Raw genomic sequence first — 16215 nt, forward strand, 5'->3', positions numbered from 1 at the left:
GCAGCACACCTGTTTACAGGCGTGCCTCCCCCTTCTGCCTGCCTTCACGATGAAGGCTGGATCCCTGTCGTTTGCGTTGCCTCTGTTTGTCGTGCTGAATCGCACCCTTCTTTTGCTATTACCTTCTGCTAATAAGATTAGCCGTAGAAAGGTCAAAAAGAGCTGTTTCCCGTTTCTCCACGTGTCCCTTGATCTGGTGCTGGTGACACCCCATGGGCCCACAGAGCAGGGAGGAGCGGGAGCCCTGGGGCCACTGCCCGAGCAGCCCCAAAGGCCGGTGCTTTTACTGTCTCCATTCATCGGAGAAGGAAACCGAGGTTCCAAGAGGTACAGTGACCTGTCCAAGGTTACAGAGCTGGTGAGTGCCACAGCCGATGCGATGCGGCCTCACCTGGCTGGACCCATAGCCCATGTTCTTGGCCAGGGAGCCGGATGGCTTGTCAGTGAAGGAAAAGGATGTTGGAATCAAGCCGGGCACAGGGCAGGGAGAAACAGGCACACACACCGCCTGGGAAGTGGGTCTGGAGGAGTGAAGCCGGCACGCTGCCGAAGCCCTGGATATCTGGGAAACTCGGACAGAAGGGAGTTGCAGGTGTGGTAGGAGACCTGCCACTTGGTTGCGCTGTGGGTGACCTCAAGAGAGGGCCAGTTGGTCATCAGCTGTAGGACAGGTAGCCTGTTGGTCTGTGCCTGGCTGGCTGCTGAGTGCCAGCAGCTGAGTGAGCTGGGACAGGGCCGAGATCGACACCAGGCATAGGCCTACAGATAGTAGGCCCTTACTAAGTGCTGGTTGGATGCACAGACAGGGAGGGGGTCACCCTCTGCTGGCCTGGAAAAATACAGACAGGGTCTGATTATCCCGGCACTGGGGCCACTTTGGAATATTGGCTGCCTCAAAACCATGAGATCTTAGTAAGAATTTGTATCGGCCATTTCAGATTTCCCGAGGTCACATTACCGTGTGTACATATTTATTCTGCAAATCAAATATTTATCGAATGCCTCCTCCATGCCAGGCCACGCTCCAGGCCTCGTCTTCGTGAGCTTTTAGTTATGCAGAGGGGACACACGTGTCATTGAGGGAGAATAAACACGCCCCCTAGTCTGGCTGGCACAGAAGCGATGGATCAGTGTTTGCCGAATGCGTGACGGCGCCCCAAGAACGTCGGACGGGGAGCAAGAGGGGCGGAGCGACCACAGCGAATGGCGGGGTCCCGGGAGCCATATAGCAAGGGTCTTGGTCCCGGAGGAACCCAGCTAAGGCAACTGGAGAAGCGAAGACCTGATGGCGAGAGAGCCAGCGGCATGCCCCTCAGCGCGTTCGGCGAAAACCCACAAGGGCAGAACGTGGGGTCCAATTGAGTGGGCCGGAAGTGAGGGTCCCAACGCCCGAAAAGGGTGAAGGACGGTTCTCTGTTAATTACGAAAAGGTTCGTAGCAACCCAGGGCGTGATCTGGTTTTGCTTCTTTATTTTTTAAGGACTGTGCTTCACTGTGTGGAAAGCGAATGAAGGTGGCCGGTCCTGGGGGGCGAAACTGGGGCCCCGTTCAAAGTGGCGGGTCAGGGTGGCGTTGGTGCAGAGGCGGTGGTAGTGGACGTGGAGAAAAGCGGACCGACGGGGAAGGCGTTCCGAAGACAGAGTCGGCGGGATTGCGACGGGTAGGGTGTCGGAGGCCAGGAAAGGAAGGGAGCGAAGGGTGGTTCTTGGGTTTGGGGCCCGAGCAACTGGGAAGGTGGCGAAGCCTTGGCCCGGGAGGAGACCGACTTACTCACGAGTGACCTGGGGATATGGAATTCCTGGAGTATGGGTGACTCACGCATTACAGCAATTACAGTCACGTGCTACACGTCACTCACACGCACACGCGTGCGCGCGCACACGCTCTGCTTGCCCTGTGCGTGTTCCTGTTACGACTCACACTTTCCTACTGGATCGATCCATAGTTTGACTCACCTGCAGCAGCAGTGGAAATGGAAGCTTCTGGCCGGGAGGACTTAGCCGATGAGCCGGGAGGTCTGGTCTGGGTGACCTGAAAGGGGACTTCCCTGGGAACGGGGCTGCCACCCCCAGCCCTCGGGGGGCACGGGCTTGTTGAGCTGCAGGTCAGAGGATGGCTACTTTGCCAGTGTCCTAAGAAGGCAGATGTGTGACAGGTGTTGGGTTTTAGTCTTTCATTTGGAAAGTGTCGGGGTAGCCCCCCTCTGATGTTGTTGAGACGGTGGTGACAGGTATGGGCCACCTGTTTCAGGCTTTGCTAAGGTGAGAGGTGAGACGGGTGAGGAGGAGATGGAAGGCAGAGGGAACCAGCGCCGGTGCCCTCCAGTCACTCTCCCCCCGCAGGCCAGCCTGCGCCGCTTCTCCCAGTTCCCGGTCATGACTCCGCTGACACTGCCACCCTCGTCTTCCTTGACATTGTCATAACACCGGACAGTGTTTATCACCCTCTGCTGCCTTGGCTTGGTTCCCACCCTGCCATTCCTGACTGCTTTGGTTCCTCCCGCCCACTGCATATGAGAGTCTCGAGGCTCTGACCTTGCTTCCTGCTCTCCACCCCTTGGGTTCCACACTAGCTTGGAGCGCTCCGGCTGTCACCTCTGTGCCTCAGCGGTGGCTGCTTCCTCAGCCCTCACCCCAGCCTCTCTCCAGAGCCCTCGACCCGAGTTCCAACGCCTGCCCCACACGGCCCTCGGCTCACATGTTCCCTTGACAGCTCACGACTTCTGAAATCAAACTTCGGCTTCCAGGAAGTGATCATGAGTGCCAGAAGACTCTCTCAGCAGGCTGTGTTTTGGACCTTGAGGCAATATGGCAGCCTCAGCTGATGAAGACTAAACTTCTCCCTCCTGACTGCCTGCTCCAAACACAGAAACACAAATAAATGCTGGATAAGATACAACCAAATTCAAAACCGAGAAGCAAAGCTGAGCTAGCAGCCAAGAAAGGGGAATCACTATGTGCTAGAAATAAAGAATGCTCTCAGAGTCGGCACAGCGAGCAGCGTTAAGGGAAATGGCTGTGTATAGGCCTTTGCTGCTGGGGGCTGGGCTTCTAGTAGGAAGGAGAGTCCCAGCTGCTGGCCCATGTTCAGGGTGGGGGGTTCCCGTCGAAATCAGAGACCTATCAAGTGTCACCCCTGCAGAAAATTTCTTTTCAGCCTGGGGAATTCTCAAGGGAACATGAATGAGAAAAGTCACCTATGAGAAACTGTCAGTCTGGCCTGTATGTCAGGTGGCTCTGGGGTCTGAATACCACACGACTTGAATTCTTGGATTGGTGTGGGGACCCCCAGGCCAAGAAATGAGGCACAGCATCCCATGAGATGAAAAGCCTGTCCTCTTGAAGCAGATACCCAGCGCAGCCTTGAGCCTGCCTCCTATAGTCAGGATTAAATCAGTGAACATAGGAAAAGACGTTTAGAACAGTGCCTGGCACAAACTGAGGGCTCGACAGGCGTTAGCTGCTGCTGCTGTTACTGTCTCAACTGTCCTTAAATGAGCTGGAGGAGGCTGCCGTCCCCGTGAGCCAGGCCCTTTTATTTATGACCCGATGTCATCTTCGTCGTCTAGCCGGTCTCCTTGCTTCTAGTCTTACTCTCTGGTCTTTCCTCACACCGCTCCTGGAGGGATCGCCCCGAAACAGAGCTCCGGTGTTTTCACATCCCTGATGAAAGACTGTTTTTACTATCTCCCCACCCCCTGCTCAGTTGGGGAGGGTCTGTGCTCACCACTTCCCCAAAGCAGGATGCTCTGATATGACCATTTTGAGGCTGCTCTTTTAAATCCCTCATTTGAACTTCATTTCACCACCTCCAGGTTTATAATAGTAATATTTTGTCAGCCAATTTTTTAACTCTTGTTTGGATTTCTAACCCTGAACTTCAGTGACCCCTTAGAGTAAGGAAAGATGCTGAGCTCAGATGAAAGAGTGTTGGTATCTCGATGGATGTCTTTGCAAGGAGCCGGCACTGGGGACTGGCGCTGGATGGAAGCGCATAGGTAGCGAGCACCTTCAGGAGTATAGAGGACGTAGTAGAGGCATTTTGGCAATGTCAGTGGATACCTACTTCACGCCTACTTCCTGACCTTAAAAAAACAAATTACACACTTTTCAGCTGTGGCCAGTGGAGCATCTGCTACCACCAGCAATACGGCCACCCAGTGTCGTACATCACATGCCGAAGAGATGCAAGAGTTGGTCAGGGAAATTTCCTGTTCAGACACGGCCTCAATCAGCTCGTTCTTGCCCTTTTGATTAGTATTTGCTGTTCATGCTTAGCTGCTTGTGACTGGCACCCGGTTTGCAAGCTGAGGTATCCAGAGAAGTAGCATAAGCAGTCATAACGGTCATCACATCTCCACGGTATCCAAATGGCCATGCCAAAAGCACGCGTTGCCAAAGGGCAAGTTTTCATCTCTCTTCTACCTTTCCAGTCTTGTCCAAATCCACATTTGCCTATGTTTCTGCTAAACTGCTGCTCCTTTGAGCATCTCTTTTGTTCCCACCTCCAGGCTACAAGCTGTGCCTTCTGTGGCCTCTGGGGCCTCCCCAGCCCCATCTCTCCATCTCTGCCAGTTGAAACCCTTCCAGACTCGCTTCCAGGACTACCTCTTCCTGAAGTTCCTCCTTCCCGTGATGGAGTTCGCTCTCCCCTTCGGTGTCTCTGACCCTTCCCTGCCATCGCTCGACCAGGTCAAACAAACGGGGTGCACATTGGGCGCCTGACTCCTCGCCTGCCCAGACCAACTCTGGGCCCCTGGCAAACCTCCATCAGGAGCCAGTCTAGTCTCCTGGCTCTACCCTTGGGTCTTTGTGGGAATGTCTCCTAGGGTTGCCACGAATGGAATTAAAAAAAAAAATAGCAATTTTATTGGAAACACCTATGAAAATTGTGATACAAGGTGATATGTTGTATATGTATGTATACACGTGAACGTATGTATATATATACGTGCGTGTGTGGATGTAAACTGGATTTTTTTAAGTAAAATCGTGATTCATAGAATTATAAAATAAATATTTGTCAAAGGTGTTATTTAACTCATTCAGTAGTGAGAGAACCAGTAAGATATTACAAATGGATCAAAAGAGAACCCAGATTACCACACTTTTAAAGTATTTGCATTATTTCATTTTCTACAAGTTTACTGTTATCTATACAGATTAGTCAAAGACAAATGTAGACAGCTAACACCTACTAAATTTCAAAGTCACAATTTTCCCTGTAGTTACTTCTGACGGTCTCCATGGCATCTGATATTTTACATTAGATATGTGACTTTGTAGTTTACTTTTCAGAAACGAATAGTTTGTACCTAAAGAGGTGAAAATTGCTTTTTTTTTTACATGCCCTAGTTTTATTCCTTACTCATTCCATAGTGAGTCTGTTGAATCCATTGGTCCATAGATTATCCACAGCTCTAAAAATTCTTTCCATACCAAAAGTAGACACTTTTGGAATTGAAAAGAATTTTGAGCCAGTTTTACATATTTGGAGCAACAGGCTCTTCCTTGAAAAACATTTCCACGTATCAAGAAATGTTATTCTCTGAAGGCAAGAGGACAAGATACCAAAGTCCTCATAAAGAGGATTGGGAGGGACTTTTTTATTTTTACTCCATGGATACAGTTTCCAGATTTGAACTATTTATGACAAGAGGGGGATTTTTCATCATTAGTCAAAGACAGGTGCCACATACAGGCTCTTGGAGCATCATGAGGGAAATTTCCCAAAGCAACCCTCTTCTTCAGGTATTTTGACCAAGATTTTTGATTTTCTTGGCTTTTTAGTCCCATGTTAGTTTTAGTTCCTGTAGTTTTGGTTCCGTTTGATCCCATTTATCCCTTACTTGGTACCATGAAAATTTCAAATCAATATGCAGGGACTTAATGTTTTACCTTATGATTTTAGTTCACTTTGCATCTGTGGTTATAGCCTTTCTCAATCCTAATCTTGTCAATTTTCGCTTTTTGCCTTATTCGTAGAGGTTTTACCTGTTTCATCAACAGTTTATAAAAATTAGTTCCTGGGTTTAATTGTCATTTCTATAGGTTTGGTGCTTAGCTTTTAACATATCAGTTTGTAATTTGATCTAGTAATCAGTTGCTTACTTTTCTCCCACCCTTTTTTCCCAGCTGCTTGAGTTGAATGTTTAGTTCATTTATATTCTTACTTGTTTAATTATAAAAGAATTTAAAACCACGCAGTTCCCTCTTCGTCCAGTTTTGGCCTCGTCACGTAGTTTAACATAGTGTTGTCATCATTTTTGGTTTGTAAATAGTCCATAATCTTGGCTTTTTTTTTCCCCTCCCTTTTACCTAAGCACTGTTGGAATGTTCAAATTTTTCCAAGGAATTGGATTTTTAAGTTCTCATTGTTAGCCTTCTAATTCTTTATTCAACAAACATTCACACAGTGTTTCCTCCGTGTCAGGAACCAGACCAGATGCAGGGAATGGTAGAGTGAATACAGCCAGCACGGGAGGCTGCCTTCGTGGGGGCACCATTAGCTGAGCAAGACACAAAAGTACCTGCACCGTTAGTTACAATCTTAATAAATACTAGGGGAGAACACCCCAGGGTTCCCAAAGACTTCTAAACTCTACTACAGGTGAAGTTGCCTGTTGTAGTTGTGAACTTTCCCTCAATTCTATTTCTTTACCTCTTTTTCTGAATATGAATGCTTTTAGTATTTGTTTGACTCAGAAAGGCAAAAATTTATTTTCTTATACGTATTTCTGAAGGTTTCTTCCTGAGGCTTCTCATAAGCTCTAAAATCTAAAGGACCTTTAATTCATATGAGGTTTTCAGTTTATGGCTCTACCTGTAATAAAAGTTTAAGATGTGTATAAATGAATGCTGTTGTTTTGAATAAACCAGCCCCATGTTAAAAAAAAAAATCTTAAAGGAATATTTTAGCATAATACATGCACATTAATTTTAAAAATCACTAAGTACTGAAAGGCTTAAGGAAACAATGAACACGCATCACCCTATCTCTCGATAACCCCATTCATTCCCCAGAAGCGACCACTGACAGTTAATTAGCAGGTTCTTCTGGTAGTTTCTGCCACATCCCCACCAATGTGCTTTTGCTACAGTTTCTTGATCCATTCACTTTAGACAGTGTTTGGTGACCTCTCTGCATGGTAGATGTTGGTTTAGTTTCTCTGAACCACCTTCCCTCATTCTCCAAACACACTCATGTTGCTGTGGTTAAATCACTTTTGTTAACTGAATATTTGTTGTTTTAATTATTAGAATGTGTAAATGTGGGTCTTTGTAGTCAAGTGGTAAGCTATTAATAACATGCCCTTTCTAGAATTGTTTTTGTTTCTCTGGAATTTCTAATTTTCTTTCTTTAAAAAAAAAATTATCACACACACACACACACACACACACACACACACACACACACACACACACACGTTTGACCCTTGAACAACACGGATTTGAACTGTGCAGGTCTTCTTCTATGCAGATTTTTAAAAATTGACCCACGCAGTTCAGTTGACCTGCAAAGTTCAAACCTGCATTGTTCAAAGGTCAACTGTGTATATATATTTTACATATATATATATATATATATATATATATATAAAATGTAAAATATATATTATTTTATATTATACATTTTATTAAATATTTTATTATTTTAAATCATATACTTAATATTATATTTTAAATATTTATATTTTGTATTTTATAAAATATAGCAGATGTTTTATATTATATGTTTTATTAATTTTATTTTATTTTGTATTTAATATTATATTTTAAATATTTATATTATATTTTAAATGTGTAAAATTTTACTAGATTTTTACAAAATATATTCCACATATAAAATCTTAAATTTAGTTGTTTTTCTTTTTATTACATACAGTAAATCCATCTTTTTCTCCCCGACAAATGCGAGGTCCTTTCAGGAAAAACTTCCCCTCTGTGGACACATCTCTTCCGGGTCGATGGGGTGTGGACCGGTCCTTCGTAAGGCCCACTCTTCATCTACCATCCCAGAGCCCCCCGTTGCTGCGCCCAGATTGGATCCACTGTTTCCTATATCCCACGTCTTCCTGTACTTGGTTTGTGCCTTCGTTTTGCCAGAAAAAGTTCTCAAGTAGTTTCCAAACACACAATTGCGAAATAGATGTTCTGACTTTGTTCATGTCTCCTAGCATCCTGTGCATTATCGTTGAGAAATCTGATCGACCCTGGATTTCATTCGTGGGCACAGAATGGAGCAGATGAGTGATGTAACCCAGACGCAGCCCTTCCAGATGTGTGTGTGGGTGTGCATAGGGGCTTGGGGATTGATATGGAGCACATGTATAGAGGCAAGATTAATGGAGGTGTGACCTGAAGGAGTTTGGTTTTAAATTTAGGAAGCATGCAAACGTGGCTGTCTTTGGTTTTTCCACTCTGCCAAAAGAACCTTACCTTTGGTTTGAGGTCACACCTGCAGAGCGGTTTTCAGGGGCATGCTCTCCTACTGACCTGGTTGTATCCATGTTAGTACATAGAGAACATGCTGTTCGCTTCTGTGGTGCCATGCGTCGAGGTACTTGCTGGCTAGACAGATGGAGTATGGCAGGGGACATGGGCAGTCCCCCAGCTGCGTCCAGAGAACCAGTGGTGTGAGCACGGGGTACCAGCATGGCTCAGCTGCAGTGAGTGTGAGAAGAACACAGAGATTTGACTGCTGGATGAACATGGGTGATCGCCAAAGAATTCAGTGGGGTTCTAAGTTGCATTAATGAAGAGACGACCTCTCAGCCAAGGGTGTGAGGGGCCTGCTCAGCTTTACGATGGGGCAGTTCGCAACTCGAGTATCTCGTTCTAATCTGGGCATATATTGTTCATTTAGTGAATTTATCACCTTTAAATGTTCATTTCAAATGCCTCTCTCTATATAGCTTTCCTTGACACTTCCTTCATGCATAATTTACTTAATATTTGTTTGGGTTCTTAGTCTTTATTTACTTACCACATTGCTGTAACATACATCTCTCATCTCTGTCAGATTGAGTCCCCAAGGATACTCAGACAAGTCACTTAATCCTTAATTATGGACCTGAAATAGAGGCGGTAGCCTTGGCTACATCTTGTCACTGGGCTTTATAAAGGTCAGATTAGTTGTAGATTATGGTCTTTACAAACACAAATGGGAGATGGTGTTGCTTCCTGTCCATTTGTCAATGTGATGAATAACAGCCTCAAATTAGCAGCCAGTTAAGCAACTGTTGTCCCTGGCATCTGTGTAGCATCCCCACCCTGATATGTCCTGAATTTCTCAATAGGAAACAAAAGCTTGCTATTTATTCTCTAACCTCCTCACACTGGGACCTTCCTTTTAGCTTATTCTTTTCCCTCTCCTCCTTGAAGTCCTAAAACTTTCACTGCTCAGCGGGGCCATTGCACAGCTGCGTCGTCTATGACTCCAGAGGCTGAGGATCAGGGCATTGCGCAGGGCTTACCCATGGCAGCCCAGGCTCCCTGGGGCACCAGACATGGCCTGAGTCTGGAATTTGCAGACACGGGTCTTGGGAATTGCACTGCATTTGTACTGAAGTAACCTTTTTGGGTTACTTCAGTACAGAAGTCCTGCTTCCCCTGGTACGGTTCCATTTCTCTCTGCTGCTGTATGATGGGGCTGCTGAACACTGGCTTCCCTCAGTCTGATGGACGTGGCAGGTGTGCTGGTCAAGGTTCTTGCATAGACCCTTGGGGTCTCAACACCAGACTTGACCAAGGATGCTCCCGCCTAGGGTCCCTCTCCATTTATACTCCTGGGCTTAGCCATTGATCTGAGATCCCAGAAGCACAGAGTCCTGGAAGCTAAACTCGGGGGAGCTCCCAGCATCAGCCACGTGCTGTGCCAAAGCCAGCCCTCTCCAAGGGACCCTCCCCCACATCCACTTTTTAAGCCTGGTCTCCCTGCCTGGATGCCTTTCTTCAAAGTCGTTTTATTCAAGGAACCCTGTCGCCATTTCCTGGGCCTTGGCCTGGGATGTGCAGGACGGCCACAGCATGAGTCCTTAGCACAAGTCTAGGGAACTGGGGTTCGGGTTTTTGTTTCTTTCTTCCAAGAAGCCTCCTTTCCCACAGTGAGCCATCCCTTCCCTCATGACCAGCTTCACACACCAGAGACCTCAGTCATAAAGGACGTTGCTTCTCCAACCTCCGCACTGTGGGTACCTGCTCCTCCTGGATGTGATTAACAAAGCCACCCCTTAGATGGCTGCATATGGCAAAAAAAAGCTTGGCTTCTTTTGATTAAAATACCGTAACCAGTGTAAATGTGACACAGCCATAGATTACAGGGAATCTGGACGAGATAGCCTAGATTGGAGAGACTGGCCATGGGCACACACACAGGTGAACCACGTGCAATTTCCCGGGGCCTTGTGCAAAGGCAGAGGTGTCGAGGAGAGAGCAAGCAGCCGTGCACTCAGGGAAGGAGGCCTGGTGAGTCACTCCGGGACACAGGGCAACTTGCCTGACTCTCTGAGCAACTACCTGTTGTAAGGTCTGTGCACCACGGAGGCAGGTGCTGTGCCGGACAGTCCAGCATCGTTTAGAACAGTGGACCGGGTGACTTTGGAGGATAATATCTCCCAAGTGTGAGACTGCATGAAAAACGAAAAACTGAGGCCGTGAAACGTCCATCTCTGCATGAAACGGCCTCTTAACATCATGGTCGTGCCCAGGATTCGGCACGCTGTGGACACCCACGTGGGGTGTCCCCTTCAGTCTGCGCCCACACTTATTCTTTCTCCTTAGCCACTGCTGGTGTATTTATCTTCTTTCTCATACTCTGCATTTTCTTCTCATTCCAGCTTTTGAATCGGAAAGACAAGACCACCTTTGAGAAACTGGACTACCTGATGTCGAAAGAAGACAATTACAAGCGGACTCGGGAGTATATCCGAAGCCTGAAGATGGTCCCCAGCATCCCGTATCTAGGTAGGAGTCTGAATCTGCTGATTATTTTTTAAGAAATCTGCTCGGCGCCAAATAAGATGTTTTTACAATTTCTCATTGAGAAGTTTCCAGGAAGCAGCATGGGCCATGGGTAAAGAGGTAATTGACTGATTGGCTCCTTGGATTGAAACAGGCTGTTGATTCTTCCCAAGGACAGGGCCTTGAAACAAGGGATATTCTGCTTTTCATATAAGTGACGTGTGGTTCGAAGCCTCCCCAGCCTGCAGCCCAGAGCAGTCACAGACTCTCGCTGGTTCATCCACATCCTCCCGAACGGGAGAAACTCAGGCCCCAGCCCCTCTGTTTTGGTTCTCTGGGCATTATTGATATATTTTATAAGGTTTGTACCAACAAAATTATAATAACGATTACTGATTTTTCTGATTAGAAAATAATATACATTCATTGCAAAGAATTAGGACGAGAAGAACATCACTCTAATTGGTAATCCTACCTAGAGATAATCCTGTTTTGCTTCATATCGTTTCATTTATTTAGGTGCATTTAAAATATATATGTTTATTTTAGTGTGAACGTTTAATGTTATTACCTATGTTTCTATACTATAACTCAGTCCCATCAGACTTGTCAAATACGAACCTACTCTCTAATATAGACATTTTAGTTGTTTTGACATTTTTGCTATTAAAATTTTACAATGAATATCTCTTGCCAAAGCTTCCTGCATATAGTTATGATTATTACCTTACAATGAATTCCTAGAAGTGTGGTTATTGGGTCAAAATGTAAGCTGAATTTTATGCTTTCCATATATATTCTTAAAATGCTCTCCATTGCAATGTAATGTCTTATACTTTCATTGGAAGGGGCTGAAACTACCTCTTTTCCCTATGTGCTCAAATGCTTTGTATTTTCATGTGCTTTTTTTTTTTTTGACTTTCTCTTCTTTTGTCTTTGCCAATTTGATAGGTGAAAAATGCTTCTTGTAGTTTGGATTTCAGAATTGTGCTCATTTTATGAAAAAATATTCGTCTGTTTATGATCACAGTAGTATTAACAACAAAGGAAATTACGTTTTTATAGACGTGACTTCTAATACTTTCAGAGATCTAGTGCAATTTTTTGGATTTACGTTTTTGACAACTTTTACATTTCTTCCCTGAGCATTGTTTCCTTAGATTTTCTCAGTCTCTTAAAGCCAATTTGGAAAATTTATTTTTAGTGGAAGATTGTCCATTTGATCCAGGCTTTCAAAATTATTAACATAGAGGTTTTTTCCTCATTTAATTTTTTGACCGTAAAGTTTTTATATGGCACTCTTACAAATTTTGACCTCCTGTGTATGGTTACGTTTGCTTTGTGTTCCTAATAGTTTGAATTTCTGTTTTCTCTTTCTTTCTTTAATTTGCTTTACCAGAGGTATGTCTCTCGGTCTTTCCAAAGAATTAGACTTTGTATGTGTTCATGAGCCACATTGTCTTTCTGCTTCTCATTCACTGTATCCCATCCGCCTAGCACGTGCTTTTTCTCTCTACACTTTAACACCTCTGAAATTGGGATGCATCTTTCAATGACGGTAACAAAGCATTGTGTGATATTGTTTCAGCGGCAGCAGTGATACATAAAATAATGGCACATCTTATAATAGCGGACATCCTAAATGTGATGGAATATGGAATTTCCACTTTTGTCTTTTATAATTCATTTCTCCTGCTTTCCTTAAGTTGTCTTGTTATTTCCGTTAATGACTTCAGTTGAATATTGGTTCATCTGTATATGTATTATTCTTTCCACTTTAATTTGGTAAACACTTAAGGGTGTACATTGTCCTTTAACTGAGGCTTTTGTTACATCCTACATGGTTTGATATATGCTGTTCACACTCATATTCTTTAAGTGTTCTGTAATTATAGTTTCAATTTTTCTTTTATCCAAGGATTATTTAAGGCGGTGGTTTTTTAACTTTCAGGGGCTTGCGTTTTTTTCAGATGGCATTATCGAGATATGACTAATTCATTTAAAGTGTACCATTCAGTAGTTTTTAGTATATTCGCTGAGTTGTGCAACCATGAATTTAGGACACAATTTAGGACATTTTTATCACCCCAAAGAGACACTCCATACCCGTTAGTAGTCACTCCCTTTTTTTTCCCTAGCCACCCCACCCTACTCGCCCACCCTCGGCCCTAGGCAACCACCAGTCTACTTTCTGTCTCCCAGGTATTTGCTTATTCTGGACATTTCATGTAAACTGAATCATACAGTGTGTGGCCTTTTATGACTAGCTTTATTCCCTTAGCATCAGGTTTTAAAGCTTCATCCACGTTGGAGCACAATAAGTATTTCATCCCTCCTTATTGCCAAATAACATTCCATGGTATAGGTACACCATTTATCGTTTGATGAACATATGAGTTGTTTCACTTTTTGGGTATTATGCATAACACGGCTGTGAACGGCTTTGGTTTTTAAAAACAGAGTCTTTTCTCTAACTTTTTTACATTGGTTTAGAATGTGTGACATGTATGCTTTCTAGGTTTTTAAAAAATGTTTGAGATTTGTCTTGTGGTTTAATATCAGATCAGCTTTTGTAAATGTTTCCTGGGTGCTGGGGAAAAAAGATATAATCTCTCAAATTACTCTGACAATGACATTATCATATTCGAATGATTAATTTTCGACTACTTGGTCTCTCAAGGACGGACGTGTGTGTTAGACTCCCCTTGCGTTTCTAATAGTTTCTGCCCTACGTTATCGAGTATATGGAAGTGTGTGACAGTTGTCGATTCACTGTGAAGTGTCCCCTACAAAATGACTTTGGTTCCTCTTATTATTTGCTTTTACTTCGTTGTTTGCTATCAAGTCTGTGAACTCTGTTTTATTTTCCTTTGCATTCATTTTATAAACCTTTGACTACATTTCGGTTTTTAATAATTTAAATCGCTCTGTTTTATGCACAGTCCTTGAAAACAGCGTTTAGTCAGACCCAATATGAGAGACCTTGCCTTTAGGAGGGGAGTAAAAGTTTTTCACGTTTGCTTAGTCCTAAGCCATATTACTGAACTGAATATCACCCTGTGCTTTTTTTTCGTGTTTTCTCACCCTTTCCTTGTTCTCTTAATGGCCTGCTGTCAACTGCAGTGTCTTTCTGCTTGGTGACGGGCAAACTCCCATCTCAGACCCCCGATGGAGGGCATGTCGATACGCTCAGCTCCCAAGCCCATTTCTGCCTCGCCTGAGGCTAATCGTTTGAGGGGCGAGATGCTGGTATCAGGTGAGGGGAGCCTAGTGCAGTCCGCTGGTTCCACGGGCAGGTGCTCCAGGCTCGTCGACGACGGCTTCTTCTCTCTCATGAGAGTGGTCAGGAGAGGTGCCACGTATTGTCTGCTTTCTCTGTGGCTGGCACTTTGCTAGGCGTTCTAATGCATTATCGCAGTGAATGCTCAGAGTAGCCTAGTGAATAAGCAGGTGCTGTGAGGTTGCCTCGGGTCACATAACTGGAAAGTGGCAGAGCCAAGACTTGGCCCAGATGGTCTGGCTTTCGGCCCTACGCTCTTGACACTGCCCTCTTCTGACTCCCCACTTTCACCGTCCAGGTCATTATTTTCCTGCCCCTCCTTTGCAGTCGCCACGCGTACGTCCTCTGCCATTTATGACTTGTGGATGGGCTCCATCGGGCACTGTATGGAGTGGGATGAATTGTGACACTCTGTTCTTGGACCACAAAGCGGTGCCGTCTTAGGTTTCCAAGGGCATTTGTATGTGGGTCTCAGCTAAGAGCAAACTGGACCAATACCACCTCCCCTTTTTGACCGTGTCCCTTGTCATGAGACCAAGCGTGTGCACCCCGGGTCCCCCCACTACTGATGAGTCCTGTCCTCAGGCCACTAGCCGCTTGTGCGTCACCACAGAAGCTTTCGTTAGGCTGCAGGGCAGGTGTGTGCGCTTGCAGCGGACGTGTGGCCTGTGCCTGCACTGGGGCCCCTTGCCACCAGCTTTCTGGACAGATGCAGCCCTTGTCCTTGATCACCTCATCTCAGCTGCCTCTTCCTGGCAGGCGCCTCTCGCGAGACTCTGTGGAGGCCTCCGTCCTCCTACAGGGCCCTCCTGCTTCCACCCCTGAGCGAGCCCAGCTTAACTGCCATGCTGCTTTCCCCCCGCCCCGGCTTTACAGTGACTTCCCTCTCCCCTTAGGCCAGTTGGGCTGCATTTCTCCTGTCTGAATGACTCCTGACATAGACAAATCAGAGCCAAAGAACTGGATGGCCCCTCCTGTTCTCGGGACAGTCCGTGAGGATTTCCTGTGGAGGCGTCATCGTTTCATTTAAAAGAGCGAAGCAAGATCCCGTTCTGGGGCTCGGTGGGGCCATCTGTCCTGGGGCAGCTTGGGGCCCTCCCTGCCCGTCTGCCTGCCGTGGACAGGCGCTGCCCAGATCCAGCTCGCCTTTTCAGTCCTGATTCCTCTTGTAAGCCCAACCTGTCCCGGACGGATTTGTTTATCAAAAGACGAATAGTTACATAATTCCTGGAAAGTACAAGGGAGGGGAAAATGTCTGAAACCACTTTCCCCCCCGGCACAGTCCTCACTGTGAGCCCCTCCCTGGGGGAGAGGAGCGTTGTTAAGTCGGCGCCTCGGATTCTCCAGCTGCTCTGTCGGTCCCACTGCTTGAGACCTGGAGTGCTGTGTTAGCACTTAATATGCCCTTAATAGTAAGAATCTTTTAAACCTCTGTGGACAGTTCTGTGCCGACTGGTTTCCTGGGACCACTCACATGTGTGTCTCTCACTCCATGTAATGATGCCCTCACATGGTACTAGCACTCGTCACTAACCGGCTAGGTGTATATGCCCACTCACTTCAGTACAAATTTTGTGCATGGAAAACTTTGACATGCTGGGTTCTCATGAGATAAAATTTCAAAAACACCGAGCGAAAAACTACACTTAAAAATTCAGACTCTCTTGGTATCAAAAGCTTGCTTTTCGGTTACTTCTAAGTGTAAAAATGGTGGTGGGAAATAGCCAGGTCAGTCATTTGCAGCTCAGTTTCGTCTGACGGCAACTCCTCATGAACACCTCGATCAGCCCGAGAGGGTAACAAAAGCAGGCCGAGAGCTGAGAAGAATGTCCACACCATTTGTTTCTAAATAGCTTTATTGACTTAGAGAGTGTTTGGGTTTCACGGCCTAGAATTCCCTCCAGGAAAGAGCTATATGAAACTAGGAATGTTATGGATTTTAAAACCTTTCAAGCTGATTCTAAAAGTAACTAT

The 16215-nt window shown here is 45.6% G+C and overlaps 1 protein-coding gene across 1 annotated transcript in view; it reads left to right on the top strand.

Annotated features, from left to right (window-relative positions):
- The window catches only part of RALGPS1 (Ral GEF with PH domain and SH3 binding motif 1), a 250459-nt gene that overhangs the window by 101612 nt on the left and 132632 nt on the right, over nt 1–16215 (top strand). The window contains exon 10 of the mRNA XM_039861567.1: nt 10838–10964. Within this exon, the coding sequence (XP_039717501.1) occupies nt 10838–10964 (127 nt within the window). The remainder of the gene's footprint in view (nt 1–10837; nt 10965–16215) is intronic.

This window comes from Pteropus medius, unplaced genomic scaffold (assembly GCF_902729225.1).
Source record: "Pteropus medius unplaced genomic scaffold, Ma_sr-lr_union100, whole genome shotgun sequence".
Taxonomy (NCBI): Eukaryota; Metazoa; Chordata; class Mammalia; order Chiroptera; family Pteropodidae; genus Pteropus; species Pteropus medius.